We start from the raw sequence: 24674 nt of genomic DNA, 5'->3' as shown, positions 1-24674 counted from the left end.
TGTTGTGCTCACAATTCATATTCAGTTCAAAGTAGATTTTATCAGTCCACAATTCATCCCTCACTTAATTTAATTTTAATTTATATTACAGAAGTGTGGGGGTATAATGGTTATAAAAAAAAGTAAAAAAAGATAGCAACGAGGTAGTTTTTGGCAGTCACAATATTCCAAAAAAAAAGAGGAGAACAAGACAGAAAAGAAAGAGAAATAAAGGGAAGAAGACAAGAACAACACAAATAGACTGTTCTCAATCATCTAGCAGTGCTTTTATCTCAGGTTAGATCAGATATACAGTAGATTCTTATTGTGATTACTTAGGGAGGATTTAGATATTGTGCACAGTAATATGATCCTTGTATTCCAGTTATTTTCTTGTGATTGTTGTTAGGATTTTGAGCAAGAGATTGAGATTTGTATATTTATTATTCTTATAGTGAATTATTTTTAGTTTATCCTATGATTTTTACCCTTTACATTGAAGGAATTTTTCATATATATTTTGATATTCTATTTGATTTGTGATTTCATTTAATTTCGTTATATGTTATAACCTGCTAGTATTTGTTTATATATAAAAATTATTTTTCTTTATATCCCAAATGATGGTAGCAAAGAAAAGAAACGTGAGACCAGCCAAGCCAAACACTCAAACCTAACTTAGATTTGATTTTATAGTGATCCCTGAGCTTGCCCATCTGTGCAGAGAGTTTCCCGTTCTTGTTTCATTTGTCAGCTTGTGCAAGCAGATGCCCTCTCCCTCACCGTTGAATAGAATAACCATGATGGTAGTCTAGTATTATCATCAATGTCAGATAGATGTACTTATTCCTGTTGGAGTGAAGGAAGCTACATGTACAACCCATTTGAACTGATTGAATGAAGGAAACATGACAATATAAGGGAAAAAGACTCTTTTTATGCTCTCAGTATGTTGATCGGGCTGCAGCTTCTCCATCTCTCTCTCAATGTACACAAACACTTCAACTGATACATTCCGGCAACACTACAAAGCTTCTGTGCGTTGCCTCTTGAACATGTCTTGTGATGATATGAACTCCATATCATCTCTGTGCGTTGCCGGATTTCTAGCAATGTTGACGCCGAAGAGCCTAAAATGCTGGACTGGTGGTCGTGGCATGGGAACCGCGGTATGCCCGCGACCAGCTCGTGCTTTGGAGTCGATGAAGAGCTGCTTCTCGGGCCCGGTCGATCTCTGGAAGGAGACCACGTCGCCGGCCTCGAGGCCCTTCTCCTTCACAAAACGGCTCCAGCCTTTGGTCAGCACGTAGCTCTGGCTACTGTTCCAGTACGAATACCGGAAGCGCCAAACCCTCCCGCAAGCGTCCTCGAAGTTTAGCAGCATGCCATTGCTGGGTCCGCCGCCGGACTCCTGCAGCGGCAAGTGCTTTTCGGCGTGTTGTTTCGGTATTACTAACCGGTTGAGCTTCCCGACGTCGCTCAGCGTCACCGCCTTATCGAAGAGGTGCTGCCTCTTTGCTCCAACAGGTGACTCCGTAGCGCCGGCCACGGCCGCACCGCGAGAGGGAGCGGTCTTCATCTTGTCGGCACCGAAGGATCGTCTGCTTTGCTGTAGCTCGTGGTGGTAGCTGTGCCTTCTGAGCATGTCCACGATCTCCACCTTGGAACGAGAACCGATAAAGGAGAGCTCTGCCGCGTCATCGTCGTCGGACTCGTTTAGCGGCTTGAAGTTGGTAACGCCGTCGCGGCCTCGGAACCGCCGCACGGCGACGTCGTAGGCGCGCGCGGCCTCGGCTTCCGTGTTGAAGGTGCCGAGCCAGACGCGCTGGTGCTTCTCGTAGATCTGCGCGCCCCACCTTCCGTTGGGCTGCGGGACGACGCCTTTGTAACGGGAAGACGGCAACTTGCGTGACTCATCCCGCTTCCCGGATTCGCCCCAGGCATCTCCTATGGAGCTCGTCTCCATGTCACGACGAGTAAAGAGATCTGTTTGGACTGAGGTAGCAAAAATGTGGACGAAGGTTCTGAAGAAGAGATTCGGAAGGGGTTCGATGACTAGTTCGAATGGTGGCGTTATATAGGATATGGGAGATCTCATGACACAAGTGGTACTGGTGAGGGTCAACTCAAGTGACGCTGAGGAAGAAGAAGAAGAAGAAGAAGGTTCATTACAGGGTAGGTGAGTTGGCCGAGATGCGCTCTCTTCATACTGTGGTTGAGGGTAGAGGATGGTGTGGCACGGGCATGAGTGTGGGAACCAAAGAAGAGGCAAGTTGGTGAGCATATGATTCAGATAGATGTGGCGATGCTCGGTAAGTGCATCCCCCCTGGTTTTTGCTGCTGCTGTGTCTGATGGCGCTGACCTTGGCATTGTCTTCTCTGCTATTCCTCTCTCACATGTCACTGCAGCCATGTAATCACAGATTTTGACATGTACCAAACTAGAACATATCTCAGTAGACATTATTACCCTTTAAATCTTGCTCTCATCACTGTATCATCGTGAGGGATTGAGTTTCTTATGATTCAGGCAACAATATCTCAAATAAACTAAGAGTAAAAAATCTCCACAACACTCCTTAATGGGGAAAGGGAATGAGCCCATCGTCTTATACATCCCATTGGTCGTCGTGGGAGAGGATAGACTCAGACATCCTAATCCAACACCAAGTTGCATAAGTTTATTCCTATTGTCTAACTTCAATTGGCATACACGTCTTCATGAATCTTTTTAGGTCTCTCTGTGAGTGCTATCCTACTTTAAAAAGCAGGAGCCAGGAGGACCGCCATGCCAACTGCTTGGACTATGGATGATGTGATTCTCGAAGAAAGAGACAATGGAATACTGAGAGAGAGGAATCTTTAAAGATATCAAGAGGATAACCTCAAGAAACAAGAGAGGAAGAAGACCTTCTTTCTGCAATGAACTTGACATCAATGTTCTCCCCCCAATTAGGTCTCTTTTGTGTCTCGTTCCTGGGATTCTACTGAGAACCCCTATTGCAAAGCAATCATCCTTTGGTTGTCATGACATTGTCGTACCACACTCGTCCGACGGATTCTCAAAAAAACTTCTCTTCTTTGCAACATCAGGTATGTTTTGGAATCTTCTGAACTACTTGTTTGGATAACCTTCACATCTTGTTTCCATACTCCTCTTGCATGCATGCATGCATGGAAATAATGTGGTCATGGTGTTGTTTGATTGATTTGTTTTGTTGAGATTAGGTGAGCACATGGGTGGCTCTTCTACTTCGCAGCCAAAGTACTTAATCAAATCCATTAACTTGCTCTTTGAACGCTTCTGAAGCTTCCTTGTACTACTACTACTACTGCTACATATACGTATATGTTAACGCCAACATGTTAAATGAGTGGATTGGCTCATCTCACACATCTGCTGGTTCAAATTTGGCGACTATAACATGACGAGAGAGAGAGAAAGGATTTATGAGTGAAGTCGTACTGTCAGATTGTTCTGAAAATGAGTAAAAGAATATGACAGCATCGAATGTAATGATAGGATCACGAGAGACCTTATAACGGTGATAGAGAGAATTTTTCTGAAGTTGCTGTTCTACTAGTGAATCGACAGGGGAATCCTATTTTAAATGCAAAAAGGGGAACATGATATGATGCATTTAGTTAGAGGTTAATTGGTATAAACTAAACATTGATACGTGACGCCAAAAATATTTGTCTCCAAGCATCAAAAATAATAATAATAATAATAACTGCAAGCAACTAAGGAGATCGATCATAAAGGATAAATCAAGACCTTGTATCGATCTTAGTACAGATTCGGATTAGTCCAAAATCTACTAACACAAGTTAGGTTTTGGGGTTGGATCGAATTGACCTAATCAAATATAGTTAGGAGGACTTTGTTTTAATAATAATATAGACAGCGATTGTTTTATTATTTGTGCAGACGGCAAGTGTACGGTTGATAGACGCAATGTGCGCATGTGAAAGTTGACGATGAAATATTAGTACATATTTTGAATATTATATAAGAATGACTCACCTTCGCTCTTTTCAACTATAATTCATGATATTTTATGGATCGTTGAACATTTTTTGACTATAAATGACACAGTAATACTTGCTTTGAATCTTCTTTTTGATTCCATATATTTTGAATACTATATAAGAATTTTATTACTTTATAATTTATGATTTTTCTTTTTGAATGATGATTACGAGATTTGATTCTAGAATCTTGTGATAAATTATCGATGTCTTTACTAATTATATATATTAAAAAATATATCAATTCAAGATTCGATTCTAGAATCTTATGATAAACTATTAACATTCTAACTAAATTATATAACATATTTAAAAAATATATAAGTTCAAATTTTGAATCCTCAATCTTCAATAAGAGATTCTCTTCCACTACCACTAAATAAAATAATAGTAAAAATATCAAAATTTATCATTAATTTTTATATAAAATAGTAAAAATTTAGTGGGTGATATGTTTTTATTGTATAAGTAGACTTGGTGTCTAATAAAATATTGGTGGTAAATCTAAACTTTTAAATTTTGTAAAAGTTTAAAAGACCTCTCATGTTTAAGATTTTAGAGTATTAAGTTTAATTTATATAATGATATGAATATGTGATAAATATTAATTTTTATGATTATATAGAATACCATACTTATGTATTTATGAGGTGGTTATTGTCTTGATGAGTTGGCTTCCTATTTTATGATTCATCGTGTGATATTTAATTTTAAACTATACATGTTTTATGATTTATGAAATTATATATAAAATTATAAATATGAATGAATTGAATATTTTCTCAGTGTGTGTTTAAATCCTAGATTATTATTAAATTATAATATTATTTATTTTAAGATAAGTTCATACAAACGTGAATATTTGGGGGAGAGGGGAAAAATTCGTATATCTTATTATTGAGTCCTATATAAAATAATATGTATAGTAGATACCCGAGCATTTAAGTATTATTATTTTTTCATGAATATTATTTTTAGCATATTTTATTATTTAAATATTTTTCGGATAATTCTTCAATTATTTATGAATTTTAGATTAATGATTATATATGTATATACGTGGGAATGTGAAAATATCTCTAATCTGCACGACATATCCAAAGGCGGAGTTGCAGGTTGTGTTCGAGAGGTGCGCGTGAGAGAGGCGGATGGGTTGGGCGGCGGTGGCAGCAGAAGGATTAGGAGTACGAGGGTGCTGTTCTCTTCCGGTCGCCAGCGCCAAGTCGAGCCTCGGCAGGCTAACCATCGTCGCCTCTAAGACCACGAGGCCGCGCCGCAGAGTGAATGGCTCGCCGCCCCGCAAGCAGCAGCCTTCCATAGCGGAGGTCCAGAAAGCAATTGGCGTCGTCGATGACCCCTTCCGCTCACCTGACGGTGCCTCTTCCTCCTCGTCCTCTTCTTCGCCGTTTCTTGGATTCCTGCAGGACGAGAGCCCCGCGGAGAGGAAGCTTCGCAAGGCCGCCGAGTGGGTGGTCGACAGCACCGAGGCCCAGGCGCAGTCCGGTACCCCCGTCACTCTCCCTCTCGTTCCTTCTCTTGCTAGTTTCCAGTTTGCTAAGTATTGCCGTCGAAGAAAAAGGTTTGTAGCTCTTCTTGCTTTTTAAGTTGATTGCCAAGCTTGATTCAGTATGGAAGGGCTTTCTTCTTTGGAATTGGGGTTGCTGTCTTAGCAATTAATGATCTTATCGTCGTTATGGATGATCATTTCGAGGGGATCGACCTTCTTGATCGCTTCGAGGGGATCGAGAATCGACCCTCCTTGATCGTTTCGAGAGGATCGACCTCCTAGGATTTGTCAAAAGACAGAATAGTATTTTTCATATATAACTGAAAAGAATAGAGTTCCACCCAGAATCCATCAGCACTTAAACTCTAATAATAAATAAATATTAAATAAATATTTACTTGATTTTAACTGAACTAAACTGACTTAATAAATAACTGGATTGAATAAACTCAATAAACATTATTCAAAAGCTCAGAAAAAAAATCCTAACAGCTGGACCATATCCTTGTTTGGGTGATTTCCTTAATGTTTTGGAGGATGATCATGCCAGCATGGTGGATTGATCATGAAGTCAACTGGTGTTTCTTGAATCATAGGTCACTGTGGTTGAACCTATAAAACAAAAATATCAAATTATGTGTATCATTGATTGATTCTTATTTTCTAGTTTAAAAGGAGTTCACTGATTTCACTTAGCTAACTTATGAATCAAGCTTGAAGTTCAAATTGCCAACCGATGACATGAGTGAGAGAGTCACCATGTTTCCTTCCTGCACAGTCTATCACAAGGGAGGCCCGTAAGAATGAACCGTGCCATCTAGTTGATCAATGGGGGTCAGGCCACATCAAAGACTAATTGTTTTAACCTTTCTCAATGTGGATTCTATAGTTTGGTTGCTCTTATAAATGGTTACAAACAATAATATATGTCTTCATATGTGCTTATGTATCAAACAAAATCTGCTTATGTTTGGCAGTTCTGAATAGATCCAAGTTTTTATTTGAGTGCAAACACTTTGTGTGTTCCATTCAATTTTATTTCCATCTTGTGATCCAAAATTTCCACAAACATCAGGAGGTTCCTCAATCTCTTGGTTTTATTTCTGGTAAAGGTATGAAGCTATTTCCGCAAGTGTAAAATTGGTTATCTGCAACTTATCCACTTTACTGATTCATTATGTAGCTCTTCTGCATCACTAGCATTCAGTAAAGGATTCTTTTGTATAACTAATTCCTCAAGTCTATTAAGCAATTAGGAGTCTAGAAATGTCTGCTTGTAGATATCTGACAAAGAATGATTATTCTAGAGTTGCAATGCCTCCTTTTCACCTTTCTAAGCTGTTTCATATGCCAATTTATTGTAGATGAAACTTCTAAGAGGGATAATATGCAGAGATTATATATATATATCTCTCTCTCCATTGAGTTTCTATGTCATATTTTCTGACTTCTGATAGCTGTTGAATTTAATTCTCTGCCAATCTTCATTATGTTTATATATGTTACAATTTCATCCATACAACTGAATTCTCAACTATGTCATGAAACTTTTGCAGGGCAAAGAATCCTGTTGCTAGTATGTCTAAACATCTTACCAGTGTGGCTTTTGCTCCTCTTGGTTGCATCTGGAGTTGTAAAGTTGCCATTTGATCTCCCATTCTGGAATGATCTTATCTCATAAGTGTCAGAAAAATAGTTGATACTCAGGTTTCCAGCTACATGTACATAGCAACTTAATTTTAAGCTTTTATTCCTGTTCAATCTGTATACCCAATCTGTCATGAAGTCAAAATCCCCTTCCTTTTCCTTCAGCTGGAAAAGAGAATTAGTTGCTATAAAGAAGGTTTCATGACATTACATGTAAGAAATGTGGAGCAGTTATCTACTTATATCTACATTATATACACCAAGTAAACAAGGTTTATGATCATCATTGTGTATCAAATGAAGCATGGTTTTGGCTGTGTTGAGTGGTGCTACCTCTAGAATCAACTTGTATAGGCATCACATGTGAGAAGTTGACATTGTAATTAAGCCTTTGAGGTTATCTTAATGCATTCACCCAAAAAAAGCATCCTGTTGATTAATTGTATTAGAGGACTAAACATGAGATGGAAATAGCATGACTTTTGTAGCCAGCATAAATACTACTTGATGGAGAACTCACCTTTTTGGTGAAGTCCACATCAAGATTCATTGAACTACTTGTTGAATTGATTGGTCATGTCTTACTCCCAAATGCTCAATGTTTAATCCAAAACCAATATAGTACGATTTAATTACTATATAATATGCATATATATAGCTCACTAACATAGAAGAATTTTGTATTTCACTACAATCAATTATTTATTTCCAAATCAACTCTTCAAGGATCCATTAATATTGTTGATATCATCAAAATTTTGGGATAAAACGAATTTTGTATATAAAGTGATATATATGTATGTATGTATGTATGTTAACTTACCCAAAAAAAATCATCAATAATAGGGTTTTATCATATGGTGCCTTATATTTTATTTTTATCCAAGAGCACCCTTTTCATTAATATATATGTATGTATATATATTAATATTGTTGATATCATCAAAATTTTGGGATAAAACGAATTTTGTATATAAAGTGATATATATATATATGTATGTATGTATATATATATGTATGTATGTATATATATATGTATGTATGTATATATATATGTATGTATGTATATATATATGTATGTATGTATATATATATGTATGTATGTATATATATATATATATATATATATATATATATATATATATGTTAACTTACCCAAAAAAAATCATCAATAATAGGGTTTTATCATATGGTGCCTTATATTTTATTTTTATCCAAGAGCACCCTTTTCATACTATGATAAAAATGACCTTTATAAAATAAAAAGAAATAGTCACTATCCGTTGACCCTATTTGACTCTGGTTTTTTGGGTTGAACCGATTTGTTTAATTTGAACCGAACCAAATTAGTTCAATAAAAACCTAAGTATTTGATTATCCTTTTTCTCCCAAATTACCCCACACTACCCCCATTCAACCAATGGGGCAACAACATTTGTCAACCTTCTTGCCCGTGGTGGTCACCATTGTCGCAATCTCTGTTGCTATCACCTAATCTCCGTCGTAGCCTAACCTAGCGTAAGCCCTAGCCCTCGTGAAAGCAGTAGCAAGTCACCATTTTTGGAGAGGAGAGGAAGGGGTCCCACTAAGCCTCGATGGTGGCACTGTCATCGTCAGCTTACTTCTCACCACATCTCTGTTGGCTTCCTGCCCCGTCGCCATCGCTAAAGAGGAGAGGAAGGGGTCCCGTTGAGCCTCGATGTTGGCATTGTCGTCGTCATCAGCTTCTTTCCTGCCCGGTCACCATTGTCGGAGAGGAGAGAAAGAGATTTTGCTAAGACTTGGTGGTGGCACCATCGTTGTTAGCTTCCTACCCCGTGTTCTTCTGTTAGTCTACTTCATGCTTGAGCACCATTTTTCTTTTCATTCAGATCGTTGCTTTTTTATCTAATTCATCCATAGTATCCTTGTAACATATTATTTGTCGATCAATTTTGAAGTCTTTGTGGTTTGTCTTGTGCTTCAAATCGATCAAGGAAGTCAAAATCTCTAGCTCCAATAATTGTCCATGTACTGAGTCTTACCATCAGTGAACGATGACTATACATCCGGTTTATGGTATAGTAGAATTTGTTGGATTCAATTTATGCATAGTTGACTTTTTATTACTAGCAGAACTATGGTATATTTTTTCCTCTAATTGTTTGATCATTTCGAAAGTGATTTCTTGGTGTTATTAGATTTATTATAGCTTGTGGATTATTTCTATTTAGATTAGTTGATTTTTCGCTTAAGAATGAAAGAAGCACAAATGCCTATATCTTGGCTAGTTGTTCTTGTTGTTTTTGCTTTTGAATTTGTGTATGAATTTGTTAGTCAGCCATGGTGATTTGGGAAGATTTTTGGTGGCAGATTATGCCTCCAGAAAGTTGATACAATGACCTTAGTTAAATTGTGTGCCGGTCATGGACATAGCAATCCTTCGAAACCTGAGATATATGTTGAAAATAAAAGGAGTGATGTGTTGGAATGGTGTTATCATATGACCACATGGCTAAAGTCCTACAAGTGCAGTGTCCATCGTGTACATGGTGAGCATTTGGTAGTGTCTGTGCTTCATGAGTTAGGAGGACCTTATGACTTGTTGACATCAACTAGGGTAAATCACTCTTCTTCAAAAAGGGATGTACTATGGTTTAAGTCCTTCACTACTAAGCTAGACTTTCTGCTGAGTGGATTTAGGATTCCTTTTATGGTAGTCTTCCCTCTTGCGAAAGATTAATTTATTTAACATGCTTGGAACTTGAGTTTAGAGGGCTGGTCATTTAGTTGATCTGGCCAAGGAAAAGTTTTAATGCCCACATGATTACAGATTAAATAGAAAAATTAAGATCACATCGACAACATTAATTTTGAAGAACTTATATAGAAAAATAAAGTCTTTACTTATAAAATAGGATTACAATCTAGCATTCTGATCACTGTGTGACAAATTACATTAATTACATTAAAATCATCCAAAATTAAAAAAAAATACTACTAATCAACTTAGAATCATGTCATACTAGATTTGAATAAGTTCTGATCAATTACGTTCATTGTAACTCGAGTTATACTCGATCATAGTTTCACTCCAGGGCCCTAGTGTAACATCACTAGGGGTGACAATGGTGCCACTAGACAAGCGATGGTACCACCTATACCCAGTGCTCTACTAACCTGGGGTGATGGTACTACCCTAGGTTAGGAGACAATACCACCCAAAACTACAGTATATATTTTAAAAAATAAATTCTAAAATAATCTAAAATTTTAAAAATAGGATAAATGATACTAAACATATTAGAATTATGTTATGATTGTTATAGAGAAGTTTGGATATGTTTAGAGTATAATTACTAGAATTATACTCGTGTTACACCCGAGTTACACATACTTTACACTCAATCACAAATTTAATCTTACACATCCCCTCTTTCGATAATTAATGATCCAAAAAATTTAAGAAAAATAATAAAAATGATACTAAATAACAATGTTATGATAGTTTCGAAAAAGATTGGATAGGTTTCAGAACACTTTAATGACTTACACTCAAAATATACTCGAGTTACATTCAATCACATATTCAATATAGAAATCTCTTATTTTGACAATTAATGACCAAAAATTAGAAAAAAATAGAAAGGAGCGTAGAATACAGGACATGCCACCCTAGACTCATCTCTGCAAGAACCTTTTGCCTTGAAGGGGTGTAGAATACAGTAGTATATGAATAGCATGTAACAATGCAATGGGGGTATTTTTCGACAGAAGTATTCCTAGTACATACAGATTTTAGCAAAATTTTGAATGAAAGTGATTCTAATTTTGGCTCACTTATGCTGATGTGTGTCAACAGGATAGAAATTAGGGTCAAAATAAATCCAAAATTATTGGCCATTGTTGGAAACCTAAATTTTTCAAAGAATAGATACTTGCATTGTTTATCAGATGTACATGCATTGACCCTTTGGGTCATTTCCTGGCTCTGGCCCTGGTGTCAAAACAATGGATGGGAAATAGAGAAAGGTGTCACGACTTATCTTGTCCTTGTCTTTGCCTATGGGGAGCATCAAATGCATGCATCTGACCCCCTTGTGGTCGGGATACTGTGTCTACTATTTAAATAGACTGGCTGGATGAGGACATTGCATAAGATGGTTCAAGGAGGCTAAGGCTATATTCCTTCATCTCAGTTTAATATAAGGTAAATATTTTTCTAGCCAGATTCCGATTAATAAACAGAACCTAAATGACAAGAAAAGTTCACATACTGACCTCAAGCAAAACGCTCTGCTTTCTTCGGCACGAGAACCTGCATCATTTCTTCCTCCTCGTAGCCTGCATCATATACACTAACCACATTTAAATTATAATTAATGATAATCTATAATTAATGATAATTTTATTTTCCCAACGCTCAATTCTAAAAAGAACATTTTCTTGCAAAAGAAATCGATATATTGGGAACTCAAAGAGATATCAGACAAGAAGAACCCAAATCAGACAACCGAATAATTGATGACGAAAGAGGTAAAGAGAAGATCTGAGGGCATATCATGAAACCCTAACCTCGCATCAAACCAAGATCTAGGAAACAAAACAGAGAAAAAGAAGCAAGAAAATGCTTAGGCAAGAAAAGGACGGTGCCCTAGCGTGCGTATTAGCAGAGGAGTTGTAGCTCGTGTTCCTCCAGATGCTGCCCTTTCTTCACCTTCGCGATCCACTGATCCAATTCCATCACCAGGAAACCGGCGGGTTCGCCGAGGATCGTCCTTGGTCGATTAAGTTAAAGAGGGGGAGCCCAAGTCGAAGAGGTTGCACGAAGGGGCCGATATAAACGTACTATTTTTTTGTCTCGCAAAAAGCCCAGAAAACAGAAGTCGTGTTTTCTTGTAGCGGCCGATATAAACGTACTCATTATTGTAACGGGTTTTTTTTTCTCGTAACGGTCGCGAACGACATGAAACATCTCTTTTTCCACAACAAAAATATTATTGTTTATTTAATTGTAAAAGTGATTTTCCTAACATGCGATGGAATCGGATCCGTGGATTGCGAAAGCGAAGAAGAAGCAGCATATAGAGGAACACGAGCTATGATGAAGAAATGACTGTATCCGTAGAAACACAAGCTACAGCTCCTCTGTGAATAGATAATGGAATTGGATCAGTGGATGGTGAAGGTGAAGAAAGAACAGCATCCGGAGGAACATGAGCTACAATGGATACCTACACTAGGCAACCGTTCTTCTCTTGCCTAAGCATTTTCTTGCTTCTTTTTCTCTATTTTGTTTCCTAGATCTCTGTTTGGTGTGGTGTTATATATTCAAGTGGAAAGTGGAAACTTTAGATTAACTATGATTGGTCGTAAAGATCCCAATCATTTAAGATTGACTACAAATTATTTCTTTTAATCAACGAGTTATGTATAAAATAATTTTTTTAATTAAATAAAAATTATCTTGTATTTATATTTTTTAATATCATATTCTATTTCTCACACTAGTCATCTTTATTTTTGTACCCTTTAAAATTTTTAAGAATTGTACGGCTTTGATGTGTGCATCAACATCATCAGATCGTAGGAGCTCCAATAATTAGATTTCAAGTATTCTCAGGAAGAAATTTTTTTCTTAGAGATGTCTTCCATTTGCATATTTTCTATATCGACAGGATCAATATTATGGACAACAAACGAAGTTGATGATAGATGATGAATGAAGGAAGCTATATAACATGATGTGATACTTTGATCGATTAAGGATAACTTCTTGAGGCCTAACGGTGATAATAGAATTGCCATTGATTCTAAACCAGTTTGTAAACAATGATCATCTTGATTCTTTTTGACAAGAGACCTACTTTGATATACTTTAGGTTTGTGTTGGCCATCAAGCTATGTTTCTTGTATGTGAAGTCGATTCTTCTTTTTTTCGGTTGATTGTTCCCAATGGTGGGCGTCACATCATCGTCATGCTACTTAGATCGTCACAATTAATTCGGTCTACGATTTAATCGAATATCATATGATGAGTTTCAATTAAATGTCATTTCTGTCCATACAAAATATATAATTTTATAATTATATTAAAAATATATTTATAAAAAAAACACTTTATTTGTTGTTTGAAAAATAAGTATGTGATTCCCAATAGTTGTTCCTATTCAAAATAACCTTTTATGCAAAAGAGAAAAACCTGAATTCATAAATAGAAAACTTAGCCCGTTGAATTTTTTTTCATGTTGATTAAATTTTAATTGAATGGAAACTTTTCTTCCCATATCATATATTTTATTTTCAAGGAGTTTTGTTTTTTATGTTTTTAGCTTATTTTATCAAATTAACACTTCCAATATAAGATATTTTTGACTAACGGGTGATAATGTTGATGGAAACATCATGTTAGGTCTATTGAGCCTAAATCAGTAATTAAAATAGAAAGATATGACATAGGGCAAAACACATGAGAGAGGAAAGTAGAAAGATTAGATTTCTGAGTTTTCTGCTTGACGATCGGTGGCCAAACATTATTAGTTTTGGCCCAAATTTTATGTGGAGAATTCTTGCAGCAAACTCTACAATCCTAACAATGTTGATATATAGTTTACTTTATCTGAGTTGGTATTTTGATGAGGAACCTATTTTGATACACAAAGAGGGAAAAAAATATTCCGCTTTAACAGGTTTTTCCCAACAAGTGGTATTAGAGCAACAGGTTATTTGGTGCTAGTTTTTCTTGTGTGATTGAAATGGAGCAATCAGATAGTATGATTAAATTGAACTCATCAAATTATTCCACTTGGAGGCGTCTGATGGAAGATTTGTTCTATTGCAAAGATTTATATAAGCCTATCAAGGTTAAAGATAAACCTTCTACTATGGACGATGAAGAATGAGAAGTTCCACATAAAAAAGCTATTGCCTATGGATAAATATAAACTTGCATGAGCATATTTCTGCTTGACGATCGGTGGCCAAACATTATTAGTTTTGGCCCAAATTTTATGTGGAGAATCCTTGCAGCAAACTCTACAATCCTAATAATGTTGATATATAGTTTACTTTATCTGAGTTGGTATTTTGATGAGGAACCTATTTTGATACACAAAGAGGGAAAAGAATATTCCGCTTTAACAGGTTTTTCCCAATAAGTGGTATTAGAGCAACAGGTTATTTGGTGCTAGTTTTTCTTGTGTGATTGAAATGGAGCAATTAGATAGTATGATTAAATTGAACTCATCAAATTATTCCACTTGGAGGCATCTGATGGAAGATTTGTTCTATTGCAAAGATTTATATAAGCCTATCAAGGTTAAAGATAAACCTTCTACTATGAACGATGAAGAATGAGAAGTTTCACATAAAAAAGCTATTGCCTATATTAGAAGATGGATAAATATAAACTTGCATGAGCATATTTATGATGAAACCAGAGCTGATGTTGTTTGGCAAAGGTCAGAAAACCTCTTTGCGAAAAAGACAGTGGGAAATAGAATTTCTCTCTTTAGAAGGCTTGTAAATTTGAAGTATAAAGATGATGGTAACATTGTTGAGCATATAAGCCTATTTCAGAGTCTTGCAAATAAGTTGGTTGCTATGAAAATGAATATAGATGATGAGATGCAAGGATTATTACTTCTCAGCTCTTTACCAGAAAGTTGGGAAACGTATGTGGTGACTATTTGTAACTCCACGCCAAAGGGAATTCTAACTATAGATATGGTTAAAAACAGTTTACTAAATAAAAATGCCAGAAGGAAAGAATAGGGTGAATCTTCTTCTGGTGCATTTGTTACTGAAAAACAAGAAAGTCGTGGAAGAAGTCATAGCAGAAACCCACATGGATATAGAGAAAGATCTAAGTCTAGAAGAGATATCAAATGTTTTCACTGTAATAGGCCAGGTCATATGAAGAAAGAGTATAGCTTTTGAAGCGAGAACATAATGAAATAAAGAAAAATGAGAAAGAGACCAATACAGTTGCTGCTGAAGGTAATATCACTATTGTCTGTGATGAAGGTTGTGTTAGTCTTGTAGCTAAGGACAGTAATTGGGTAATTGACTCTGGTACTTCATTTCATGTTACTTCTTATAGTGATTTCTTTAGATCTTACACTACTGGTAATTTTGGTAATGTCAGAATGGGAAATAGTGGTACATCTAAGATTATGGGTATTGGAGATATTTGCTTGGAGACCAGTATTGTGAGCAAATTGATACTCAAAGATGTAAGGCATATTTCATATATTCGTCTTAACTTGATATCTATAGGTAGACTTGATGATGAGGGCTTTCCACACTATTTTGGTGAAAGCAAATGGAAACTCACTAAAGGTTCTCTGATTGTGGCAAGAGGAAAGAAACTTAACTCTTTTTATGTCATGGAAGCTAAGCTACATAAAAGAGAGATTAATGCAATTCAAAAAAGGTGAAAGTATAGATCTTTGGCATAAGAGGCTTAGACATATCAACGAGAATGGATTTCAAACTCTTGCTAGAAAGCAGTTCTTACTAGAGTTGCAAAGTACATATTTTAAATCTTGTGATCATTGCTTAGTTGGAAAAACACATAGAGTTGCATTTCATACATGTCCATCATCTATAAGATCAGATGTTATTGATTTAGTTCATACTGATGTTTGTACTATGCAAACTAGAACTCTTGGAGGTGCTATTTATTTTGTTACTTTTATTGATGACTATTCTAGAAAAGTGTGGGCTTTTGCTTTGAAATCTAAAGACCAGGTACTCGATGTTTTCAAGGAGTTTCATGCCAGTGTTGAAAGAGAAACTAGCAGAAAACTAAAGTGTATTCGATCAGATAATGGTGGCGAGTACAAGGGTCCTTTTGAGAATTATTGCAGGTTCCATGGTCTCAGGCTTAAGAAAACAGTTCCTAAAACTCCTCAACAAAACGGTGTGATAGAAAGGATGAACAGAACCATTGAAGAAAGGATTAGGTGTATGCTTTCTCACGCCAAGTTACCAAAGTCATTTTGGGGGAGGCTATGAGAACTATAGTTGATCTAATAAATCTTTCTTCATCGGTTCCTCTGAAAGATGATGTTCTAGAGAGAGTATGGAGAGGAAAATATATATCTTATAATCACTTAAGAGTCTTTTGGTGTAAAGTATTTGTTCATATTCCCAATGATGAGAGGTCCAAGCTTGATAGTAAAGCAAAAGCATGTATCTTCTTGGGATATGGTCATGAAGAGTTTGGGTACAAATTATGGGATCCAGTGAACAAGAAGATTATTAGAAGAAAAGATGTTATGTTTCTTGAAGACCAATTGTTTGATGATGGTGATAATATTGAGAAGCCAGAAACCTCTGTTTATATTCCTTGGAGTTTGGGTCCAGTTCCTTCACTTGTAGTTCATAATGATCATGGGGGAGATGAACAAGAAGATTATGGTGAGAATACCAGTGATGATACACCTACAGTTGATGATGCTAAACCAACTGAACAAGCACCTCTACCACCAGTTAAGATTCCATTGAGAAGATTCACTAGAGAGCGACAACCATCTACCAGATATCCTCCACATGAGTATGTTATGCTTACTGATGGGGGAGAGCTAGAAACTTACCAAGAAGCTATTCTACATGAGCATAAGAATGAGTGGGTTAAAGCCATGCAAGAAGAGATGAGATTCTTGCTTGAGAACCACACCTATGACTTGGTAAAATTACCTAAAGAGAAGAAAGCTCTCAAGAATAAGTGGGTTTATAAATTGAAGACCGAAAATAATAGCTCACAACAAAGATACAAGGCACAACTAGTTGTGAAAGGATTCAGTTAAAAGAAAGGTATTGACTTTGAAGAAATATTTTCTCTAATTGTGAAAATATCCTCTATCCAAGTTGTTCTTGGTTTTGCTGCCCGCTTGAATTTAGAAGTTGAGCAACTTGATGTAAAAACAGTATTTCTTCATGGTGACTTAGAAGAAGAAATTTACATGGAGCAACCAGAAGGTTTCAAAGTCAAGGGAAAAGAAAATATGGTGTGTATGCTTAGGAAAAACTTATATGGACTCAAATAGGCACTTAGACACTGGTACAAAAATTTTGATTCCTTTATGATAAGCCAAGGTTATAATAGAACAACATCTAATCATTGTGTGTTTATGAAGAAATTTTCAGATGATGATTTTATTATTTTACTGCTATATGTTGATAATATGCTGATTGTTGACCATGATGTTGGAAAAATTAGAAAGCTTAAAAGAGAGCTAAGTAAGTCTTTTGCTATGAAAGACTTAGGATCGGTGAAACAAATACTTGGCATGAAGATTTTTCGTGATAGGAAGAAAATAAAGATTTGGCTATCTCAAGAGATTTACATTGAAAAGATTCTTGAAAGATTCAACATGAGTAAAGCCAAAGCAGCTTGTTCTCTACTTGTAGGTTATTTCAAGCTTAGTTCGAAACACTGTCCTACAAGTGAGAAAGAAAAGAAGAAATGTCCAAAGTGCCTTACTCATTTGCAGTAGCCAGTTTGATATATGCTATAGTTTATACTATGCTAGATATAGCTCATGCAGTTGGAGTTGTTAGTCGATTTCTCTCAAATCCTAGAAAGGAACATTGGACAACAGTGAAATGAATATTAAGATATCTAAGAGGTACTTACAGGTTATGTTTATGTTTTGTTAATGATGAACCTGTGTTAGAAGGGTACACAGATGCAGACATGGCAGGTGATACTGATTCCAAGAAGTCAACTTCGGGATTTTTGATGATATTTGCAGGAGGAGCAATCCCTTGGCAGTCTAAGTTACAGAAGTGTATTGCTCTATCAACCACAGAAGCAGAATATATAGCAATTACTGAATCTTACAAGGAAGCTTTATAGATGAAAAAGTTTCTACAGGAATTGAGCTTGAAATAGGAAGGATATACTGTTTATTGTGACAGTCAGAACGCCATTCACCTCTCCAAGAATTTAACATACCATTCTAGATCTAAGTATATTGATGTGAGATATCACTGGATTCGTGATGTGCTTGAGATGAAAGAATTACAATTGGAAAAAGTGCATATTAATGAGAATGAATCAGATATGTTGACAAAGTCTTTGCCTAAGGAGAAGCTTAAAGCATTTAGGCGAAGAGCGGGCTTAGTATTACTCACCATATGAGCTGGAGGGGGAGAATTGTTAGGTCCAGCCCATATGTGGGCTTGGACAATTGGGCCTATTGAGCCTAAATCAGCAATTAAAAGAGAAAGATATATGAGATAGGGCAAAACACATAAGAGAGGAAAGTTTTTCATATGTGGTGTGAACAACGACAACACACGGCAAAAGAAAGAGAGAAAAGAAGAGTAAGAGAAGGAGAGAGAAAGATTAAGTTTCTGAGTTTTCTGCTTGACGATCGGTGGCCAAACGTTGTCACTTTGGCCTAAATTTTATGTGGAGAATCCTTACAGCAAACTCTACAATTATAACGGTATTGATCTATAGTTTACCCTCTCTGAGTTGGTATTTTGATGAGGAACTCATTTTGATACACAAAGAGAAAAAATAATATTTCACTTTAACATATTTTTCCCGACACATCAAAATAAATTTCGTTTCAAAGATATTTATGAGATCAATATTAGACCCTTAAAAAGGTCAGGCTTTAATGCATTTGCTTACGAGAGGGAGATAAATCCTCTCTCCCACTTGTAAGTTTGGTTACCCCTTGTCTATAAAGAATTCAATTATTATATTATTTTTTATTATGAATTTTACTATAAAAAGTATCAGATCCAAATCAAGTTCTTACTCCTACCCGTTGGTTTAATGATGCAAATATCAACGGTACAATCAACAAGTGCACCATTCTTATCATTGCAACATTATATCCCCGCTGACGTATTAAATAACAAATGGAGACGATCAATGGTGCAACCAAAAGATCAACCAAGGAGGAACCTAAAGGCTCAAAGCATCAGCTTTTGAGGTGGGAAGAGTACAACCCAATTCTTCCACTCTCTCGGTGCAACAAGAAAAATATTATCACACTTCGTCCTTCACGCCATCTAGTTTTGGAGGTTTGCAGCTCCACTCATCTTCCTTTAATGGGTGCTCATCCACAGTACTCTCACCTGCGGCCACCGAGCCATTCTCTCAGGTCTATAAATAGTGGATATGGTTAGCTTCTCCTCATCATCTGACCTAATCACAGTGATCGCACACAGCATGAAGCCGATACTGCTGCTCTTTCTCGTCTCCGCGCTCCTCTTATCCGCGGCGGTGCCGACGGCGTCGGTAACCTGCAACCCCCTGGAGCTCAGCCCGTGCTCGTCGGCGGTCCTGTCGGGGGCTCGGCCGTCGGCCGCCTGCTGCGCCAAGTTGAAGGAACAGCAGCCTTGCTTTTGTCAGTACAAGAAGAACCCGAGCTTGAAGGACTACGTCAACTCCGACAACGGTAAGAAGGCACTCAAAGCTTGCGGGGTGCCCATACCCAGCTGCTGAATGCTTCAAGAGTGACCATCTTCTCCGTGGGGAGCGTGATCGCCATCCATGCAGATCCTTCCACGCCTGCGCTGTGCTATGTGTGTACAATAAGCTAGACATTGACCAATGTCTAGAGACTTAATGCTGTTCTTCCTACTACCTTTCTAAGTGGTGACACTTTTAATTCGAAGGATCTTTAAATGCTTATATATGGGCTTAAAAATCTCTCGGATAATATATATATATATATATATATATATATATATATATATATATATATATATATATATATATATATATATATATATATATTATCATGACAATTGCATGTTTTGTAATAATGCTTGCACATTAAATAAGATTAATTTCTTCTATGTTTTTAAGAAAAAAAATAATAATGTGTATCTAAATTGATGATTTTCGATTTTGATTGATGATGCTTTATGTTCAATGAAACCATATTTGATGATTTAATGATGTAATAATACAATGATGCTTTGAAATTATGTATGATGATCATGTATGTAATGATGATTTTATATTTTAAAATTATGCATGATGATTGATTTTTGTCATAATAAAAGTTGCTTTTCGGTTTTAAACATGATAGATGGTTTTCATACAAAAAAACTTAGCATACTTATATGAAATCAATCACATAAAATAAAATACATAAAAAGAAAAATATATTATCATTGAAATTAAAATGATGAATCAAATCTCTTGTTTGAAGAAGCCTTATGTTTAATGTGTTATACATTTTTTTGGTCTTGATGATTATTATGATGAAATTTATTTTTCGATCCTAAACGTTGATGCATGTTTGGTATAAAAAGACAAAGGCATTCTTGTATGAAACAAACAACTTAAAATGAAACATCTCTATCTTATTGATTTTTCGATAAAAAGATTTATGAATCCATGTATATTATGCTTTTGTGAATCTCTAAAAATGAATTTGAATGAGTTTTATCGAAATCATAATTTATCGAGATTTTTAACATGAAATATTTTATGAATCAAGATCTCTTATTTGATCTCTTATGTTTCTCTTTGTCATTTACTAAAGAGGAAAATAATCCAATTCATGATCTTAATTTCTCGATATTTGATATTTGAAATCTTTCTATGAATTAAGATCATTTCTCCTTGTTTCTTTTTGCTATTCACTAAAAAAGGAGACTTATCCTAACAAACCATGATATGCTACTTGACATCTTGAAAATTTATGACTTAAGTTTTGTTATGCATTTCTTCCCTTCTTCTTGTTTACAATGACAAAAGGGAGAAAGAAAATCGCTAGGATCTCAAGAGATTGATAAATCAATTAATGTCATTTTGAATCTCTTATGATTTTGATGATTTGATGATTTGAATCTAAATGAGATTTTTTCAATCGAATCATAAATCTTCTCTTGATTTCTTAACTTGAGATTTTCTTTTGTGAATCAATATTTCTTACTCTTTATTCTCATATGATTGTTGAATTTTGTTTAAAAGAAAATTTTCTATATGAATCATGTCTTTTAGTATTCACATGATCTTATCTTTCATGATATGATTTTTATAATTTCTTGTATTCATGAAGTATATCTCATCACCAAAATTCTCTTGATATTCTTCATGTGATGATATGAAATTATGCATGAAATACTCATGAATTTATGTTGATGCATACAAATGAGATGTTATGATCATGCATGGTAGGATGCAATGTAATTCGATACTTTCATACCATCATAATTTGAAATACTTATGATTTGAAATGATACATGTAATAATATAATTTTTTTTAAATGATGTGAAAGTCAATAATTATCTGAAATGATATCATATTGCAATTAAGAATGATACTTTATCTTTGTCATGATTTAGAAATTGATGTAAAGGAAAATGAATTACAAAATCGTATTATTCTCTTCTTTTTTACGATGACAAAGGGGGAGAAAAGTTGCTAGTTCACACAAGTCAAGAAAATGCAAAAACATGCAAGCTTGTTCATCTCAAGAGAAGCAAAAATTGCTAACTTGCATTTTTCAAGAAGCAAAGATTGTTTTGTTGAACATATCAAAATTGCTAGCTTGCATGTTCTAAAATGTTATAAATTTCACTAGCTTGCATAATGTAGAACTTACTAAACATCACCAAGAATTGCTATCTTGTAATTTCAAGAGAAGCAAAAGCGCTATCTTGCCTATCTTAAGAAGCAAAACTTGCAATTTGCACATTGCAAAAGAAAGCAAGAATTGCTAGCTTGCACAATTCAACAAGAGGCAAAAATGTTATCTTGCATTCTTTTTCGAAAACTTGCTAGCTTAAACATTGCAAAGAAAAGCAAACATGCTAAACTCTGCATATCTCTAAAACTTGCTACCTTGCATGATGATAAAACTTGAGATTATGTTTATAATATAATGATTTGAAACTTGCTAAATGCACTTATCCTTTTTGTTGATGACAAAGGAGGAGAAGTTATGATAATTATCATGCATGGAATGATGTATTGAATAATTTGATTATGTATGATTTTATAATGACATGTTGCAAATATTCTTGATTAAATTTTCTTTGACTTGAATTAAATTTCAATTCAAGAGTTCTATCAATATGACATATTGATAGGGGGAGTTTGTTTAAACTCTATCATCAATTGGTTGTCATCATCAAAAAGGGAGAGATTATTGAATCTCAGATTTTGATGATGAAACTAATTGATAGTGTTTATGATTTGATCTGCGTTTTGAGTGATACAGGAAGCTTCGATCAGGAAGAGACAATTAAAAGCAGGAAGAATCATGTTGGGCCAAAGAAAAATATGTTAGAAGATTGGACATCGAGCCGAAGGATTAGTCGACGTATCGGCAGAAGACTTCGAGCCATGGGTTCGAGCATTGGGACAAGAAGAGGATAAATTATGCCAAGTAAATCAAAGTTCCAGAGGTCAACTGGTCGATTGGGCAATAGGCCACAAGAGAGGACGATGCGCCGACGATTCGGACGAAGCACCGATGAACCAATGACATATCGGACAACATTTGATTTACTTTGTAATAATTATCTAGATCGAAGTAGCTTTTAAGTGCACAGGATTAACTATGATAGCAAGGCATAAAGCAAAATAAAGTTTCGGAGTCAAGAACGAGATTTTATTGGGAGTTCGAGAGTTCGTTGGAAGTCCGGATGGTCGTCGGAAGTTCTACCGAAATTGACCAAGAAGTCCAAGAGCTTGCCAAAGAAGCTCGTCGAAACTCACCAAGAAGATCATCGTTAAGTCCAGGGGCTTACCGGGAATCCACTGGAACATTGTCAAGAGATCGTCGAAAGTTCGTCGGAAGATCACCGGAAGCTCGCTGGAAGAAACCTAGACTTACGAACTTATTTAGCTTAATGAATGTCTTAATATTCATAGTTAGCACATAATTGGGTTGAAATTGGGCCAACACAATTAGGGGTCAGTTGGGCCTAAATTAGGAGTGATTTGGGCTCATTGTTAGGCCTATTCAATGACCCAAATGTTGGGCCAAGTAGTGGCACTACCAGAACAACCGGTAGAACCACCTGTGAGTTGGAAAACTCAAAAAACTTGATCTCCGAGGCTGTCAGGCGGTGGTACCACCAGACTGGGTGGTGGTACCACCCAGTGACAATGTGTCAGGTGGTAGTACTACCAGAATAGGCGGTGGTACCGCCTAGTATCGGACTGTAGGCGATGGTACCACTTGTACCCAAAAGACTCGGAAGTTTAAATTTTTGTCTCCATTTTTTAAACCATTTGGGGCCTATAAATTTCCCACTTGGGCAGCAAGAAAGGAGTAAGAATTCTAGAGGAAAAAACTATGAAAACTCTACCAATACCTTGAATTCCCTCATACTAGTGCTTAGAGTTAGTCCTAAGGGAGGTGTGTGAGGGAATACTTATAAAAGAGTGACTTGTAAATGTTATCTCTTAAACCTATGAAAAGGAAAAAGTATTGTAAGAGGACAGTTGGTCTTCACCCATTGAAGGAAGACCAATAGTGGATATCGGTGGCCTCAACCAAGGAGGAATCGGGAGTGGATGTAGGTCACGTTGACCGAACCACTATAAAATCTAGTTTGCATTTATTTTGAGCAATTTACTTTCATAGCAAACTTTCTCCTTACTTTGCTTTCACTATGCTTACGAAGAAATACGTTTTCAAGTCAAGCACATTTACAAAATTAGTTTTTATCGAATGAATAATTTTCAAACCGACGTTTTTATCACTGCACTAATTCACACTCCCCCCCCCCCCGTGCCAACTCGTTCCTAACAATTGTTAGTGGCTTTGAATCCAAAGCAAAATGTGTGTTTGTATTGTTGGCCAATAGGTCCCTTTAGAACGAGTATGACTCCTCTTTCATTGTTTGCCGAGCCAACGACATGCAGAGTATTTCGTTGCTCGGCGTGTCTGCCGATACTATCTTCAAGAGGGGTTAACTCTGAGACAAAGTCGGCGATGGCTTAAGCTTTGATGGTCATCCTCGAGATGTATTATATGTTGAATTCTCCGAGCTCTACTGACCATTTGAGCATCCACCTTGATATGTCAAATTTAGATAGAATCTGCCTTAACGATTGGTCGGTCATTACCTGGATTGAGTAGGCTTGGAAATAAGGGCGCAAATTTTGGGACGTTTGTACAAGCACCAAGGTTAGCTTCTCGATCAATTGATATCATGCCTCAGGTCCATTTAGGATGTGGCTCATGTAGTAGATTGGTTATTGTGCCCTAGAATCCTCCCCGGTCAGGATAGAGCCGACTGCATGTTCGGATGCCATGAGATAGAGGTTGAGCAGCTCATCCGAAGTGACCGAGGCGAGTTAGGGTAGTCGAGCAAGATGTTCCTTGAGTCGGGCAAAGGCCTCTTCACATCCCGAGGTCCACCTAAAGTCCTTTGGGCTCTTTAGAGCTCAGAAAAAGGGTAGACATTTGTCCCATGATCGGGATAAGAATCGGGCAAGAGCAGTAAGTCTCCCAGTTAGGTACTGTACCTCCTTTACCGAGCGGGGGGATTGCATATTGATGATAGCTTGAACCTTCTTGGTGTTGATGT

At 36.3% G+C, this 24674-nt stretch overlaps 2 protein-coding genes and 1 long non-coding RNA gene across 4 annotated transcripts; 1 reads left to right on the top strand and 2 right to left on the bottom strand.

Annotated features, from left to right (window-relative positions):
- Window positions 1–851: 851 nt before the first annotated feature.
- On the bottom strand, window positions 852–2249 carry LOC135594347 (AP2/ERF and B3 domain-containing protein Os01g0693400-like). Its single transcript, XM_065084738.1, has one exon. The coding sequence runs from the start codon at window positions 2075–2077 to the stop codon at window positions 1004–1006; it is 1074 nt and encodes a 357-aa protein (XP_064940810.1). The 5' UTR covers window positions 2078–2249; the 3' UTR covers window positions 852–1003.
- Window positions 2250–5103: 2854 nt separating this feature from the next.
- On the top strand, window positions 5104–7448 carry LOC135593562 (probable NAD(P)H dehydrogenase subunit CRR3, chloroplastic). The gene is made up of 2 exons (XM_065083698.1): window positions 5104–5514; window positions 7075–7448. Exons 1-2 carry the CDS (start codon window positions 5160–5162, stop codon window positions 7197–7199), a joined length of 480 nt encoding a protein of 159 aa, XP_064939770.1. The 5' UTR covers window positions 5104–5159; the 3' UTR covers window positions 7200–7448.
- LOC103998605 (uncharacterized) lies at window positions 6979–11984 on the bottom strand. Of its 2 annotated transcripts, none has more exons than XR_010479695.1 (3): window positions 11720–11984; window positions 11426–11488; window positions 6979–7330 (listed from the first exon to the last, which is right to left on the bottom strand). It is a non-coding gene; the product is annotated as an uncharacterized LOC103998605 (long non-coding RNA). The 2 variants fall into 2 exon arrangements; XR_010479694.1 differs by having other exon boundaries at window positions 11798–11984.
- Between the last annotated feature and the right edge of the window lie 12690 nt (window positions 11985–24674).

This window comes from Musa acuminata, chromosome BXJ1-9 (assembly GCF_036884655.1).
Source record: "Musa acuminata AAA Group cultivar baxijiao chromosome BXJ1-9, Cavendish_Baxijiao_AAA, whole genome shotgun sequence".
NCBI lineage: Eukaryota > Viridiplantae > Streptophyta > Magnoliopsida > Zingiberales > Musaceae > Musa > Musa acuminata.
This window is presented reverse-complemented; position numbering and strand designations above follow the sequence as displayed.

Excerpts from the sequence above, each read along its gene's own strand:
- LOC135594347 (XM_065084738.1), bottom strand. The coding sequence starts at position 2,077 with ATGAGATCTCCCATATCCTATATAACGCCACCATTCGAACTAGTCATC.
- LOC135593562 (XM_065083698.1), top strand. The coding sequence starts at position 5,160 with ATGGGTTGGGCGGCGGTGGCAGCAGAAGGATTAGGAGTACGAGGGTGC. Across the intron at positions 5,515-7,074 it reads CGAGGCCCAGGCGCAGTCCG|GGCAAAGAATCCTGTTGCTA; the intron begins GTACCCCCGTCA and ends AAACTTTTGCAG.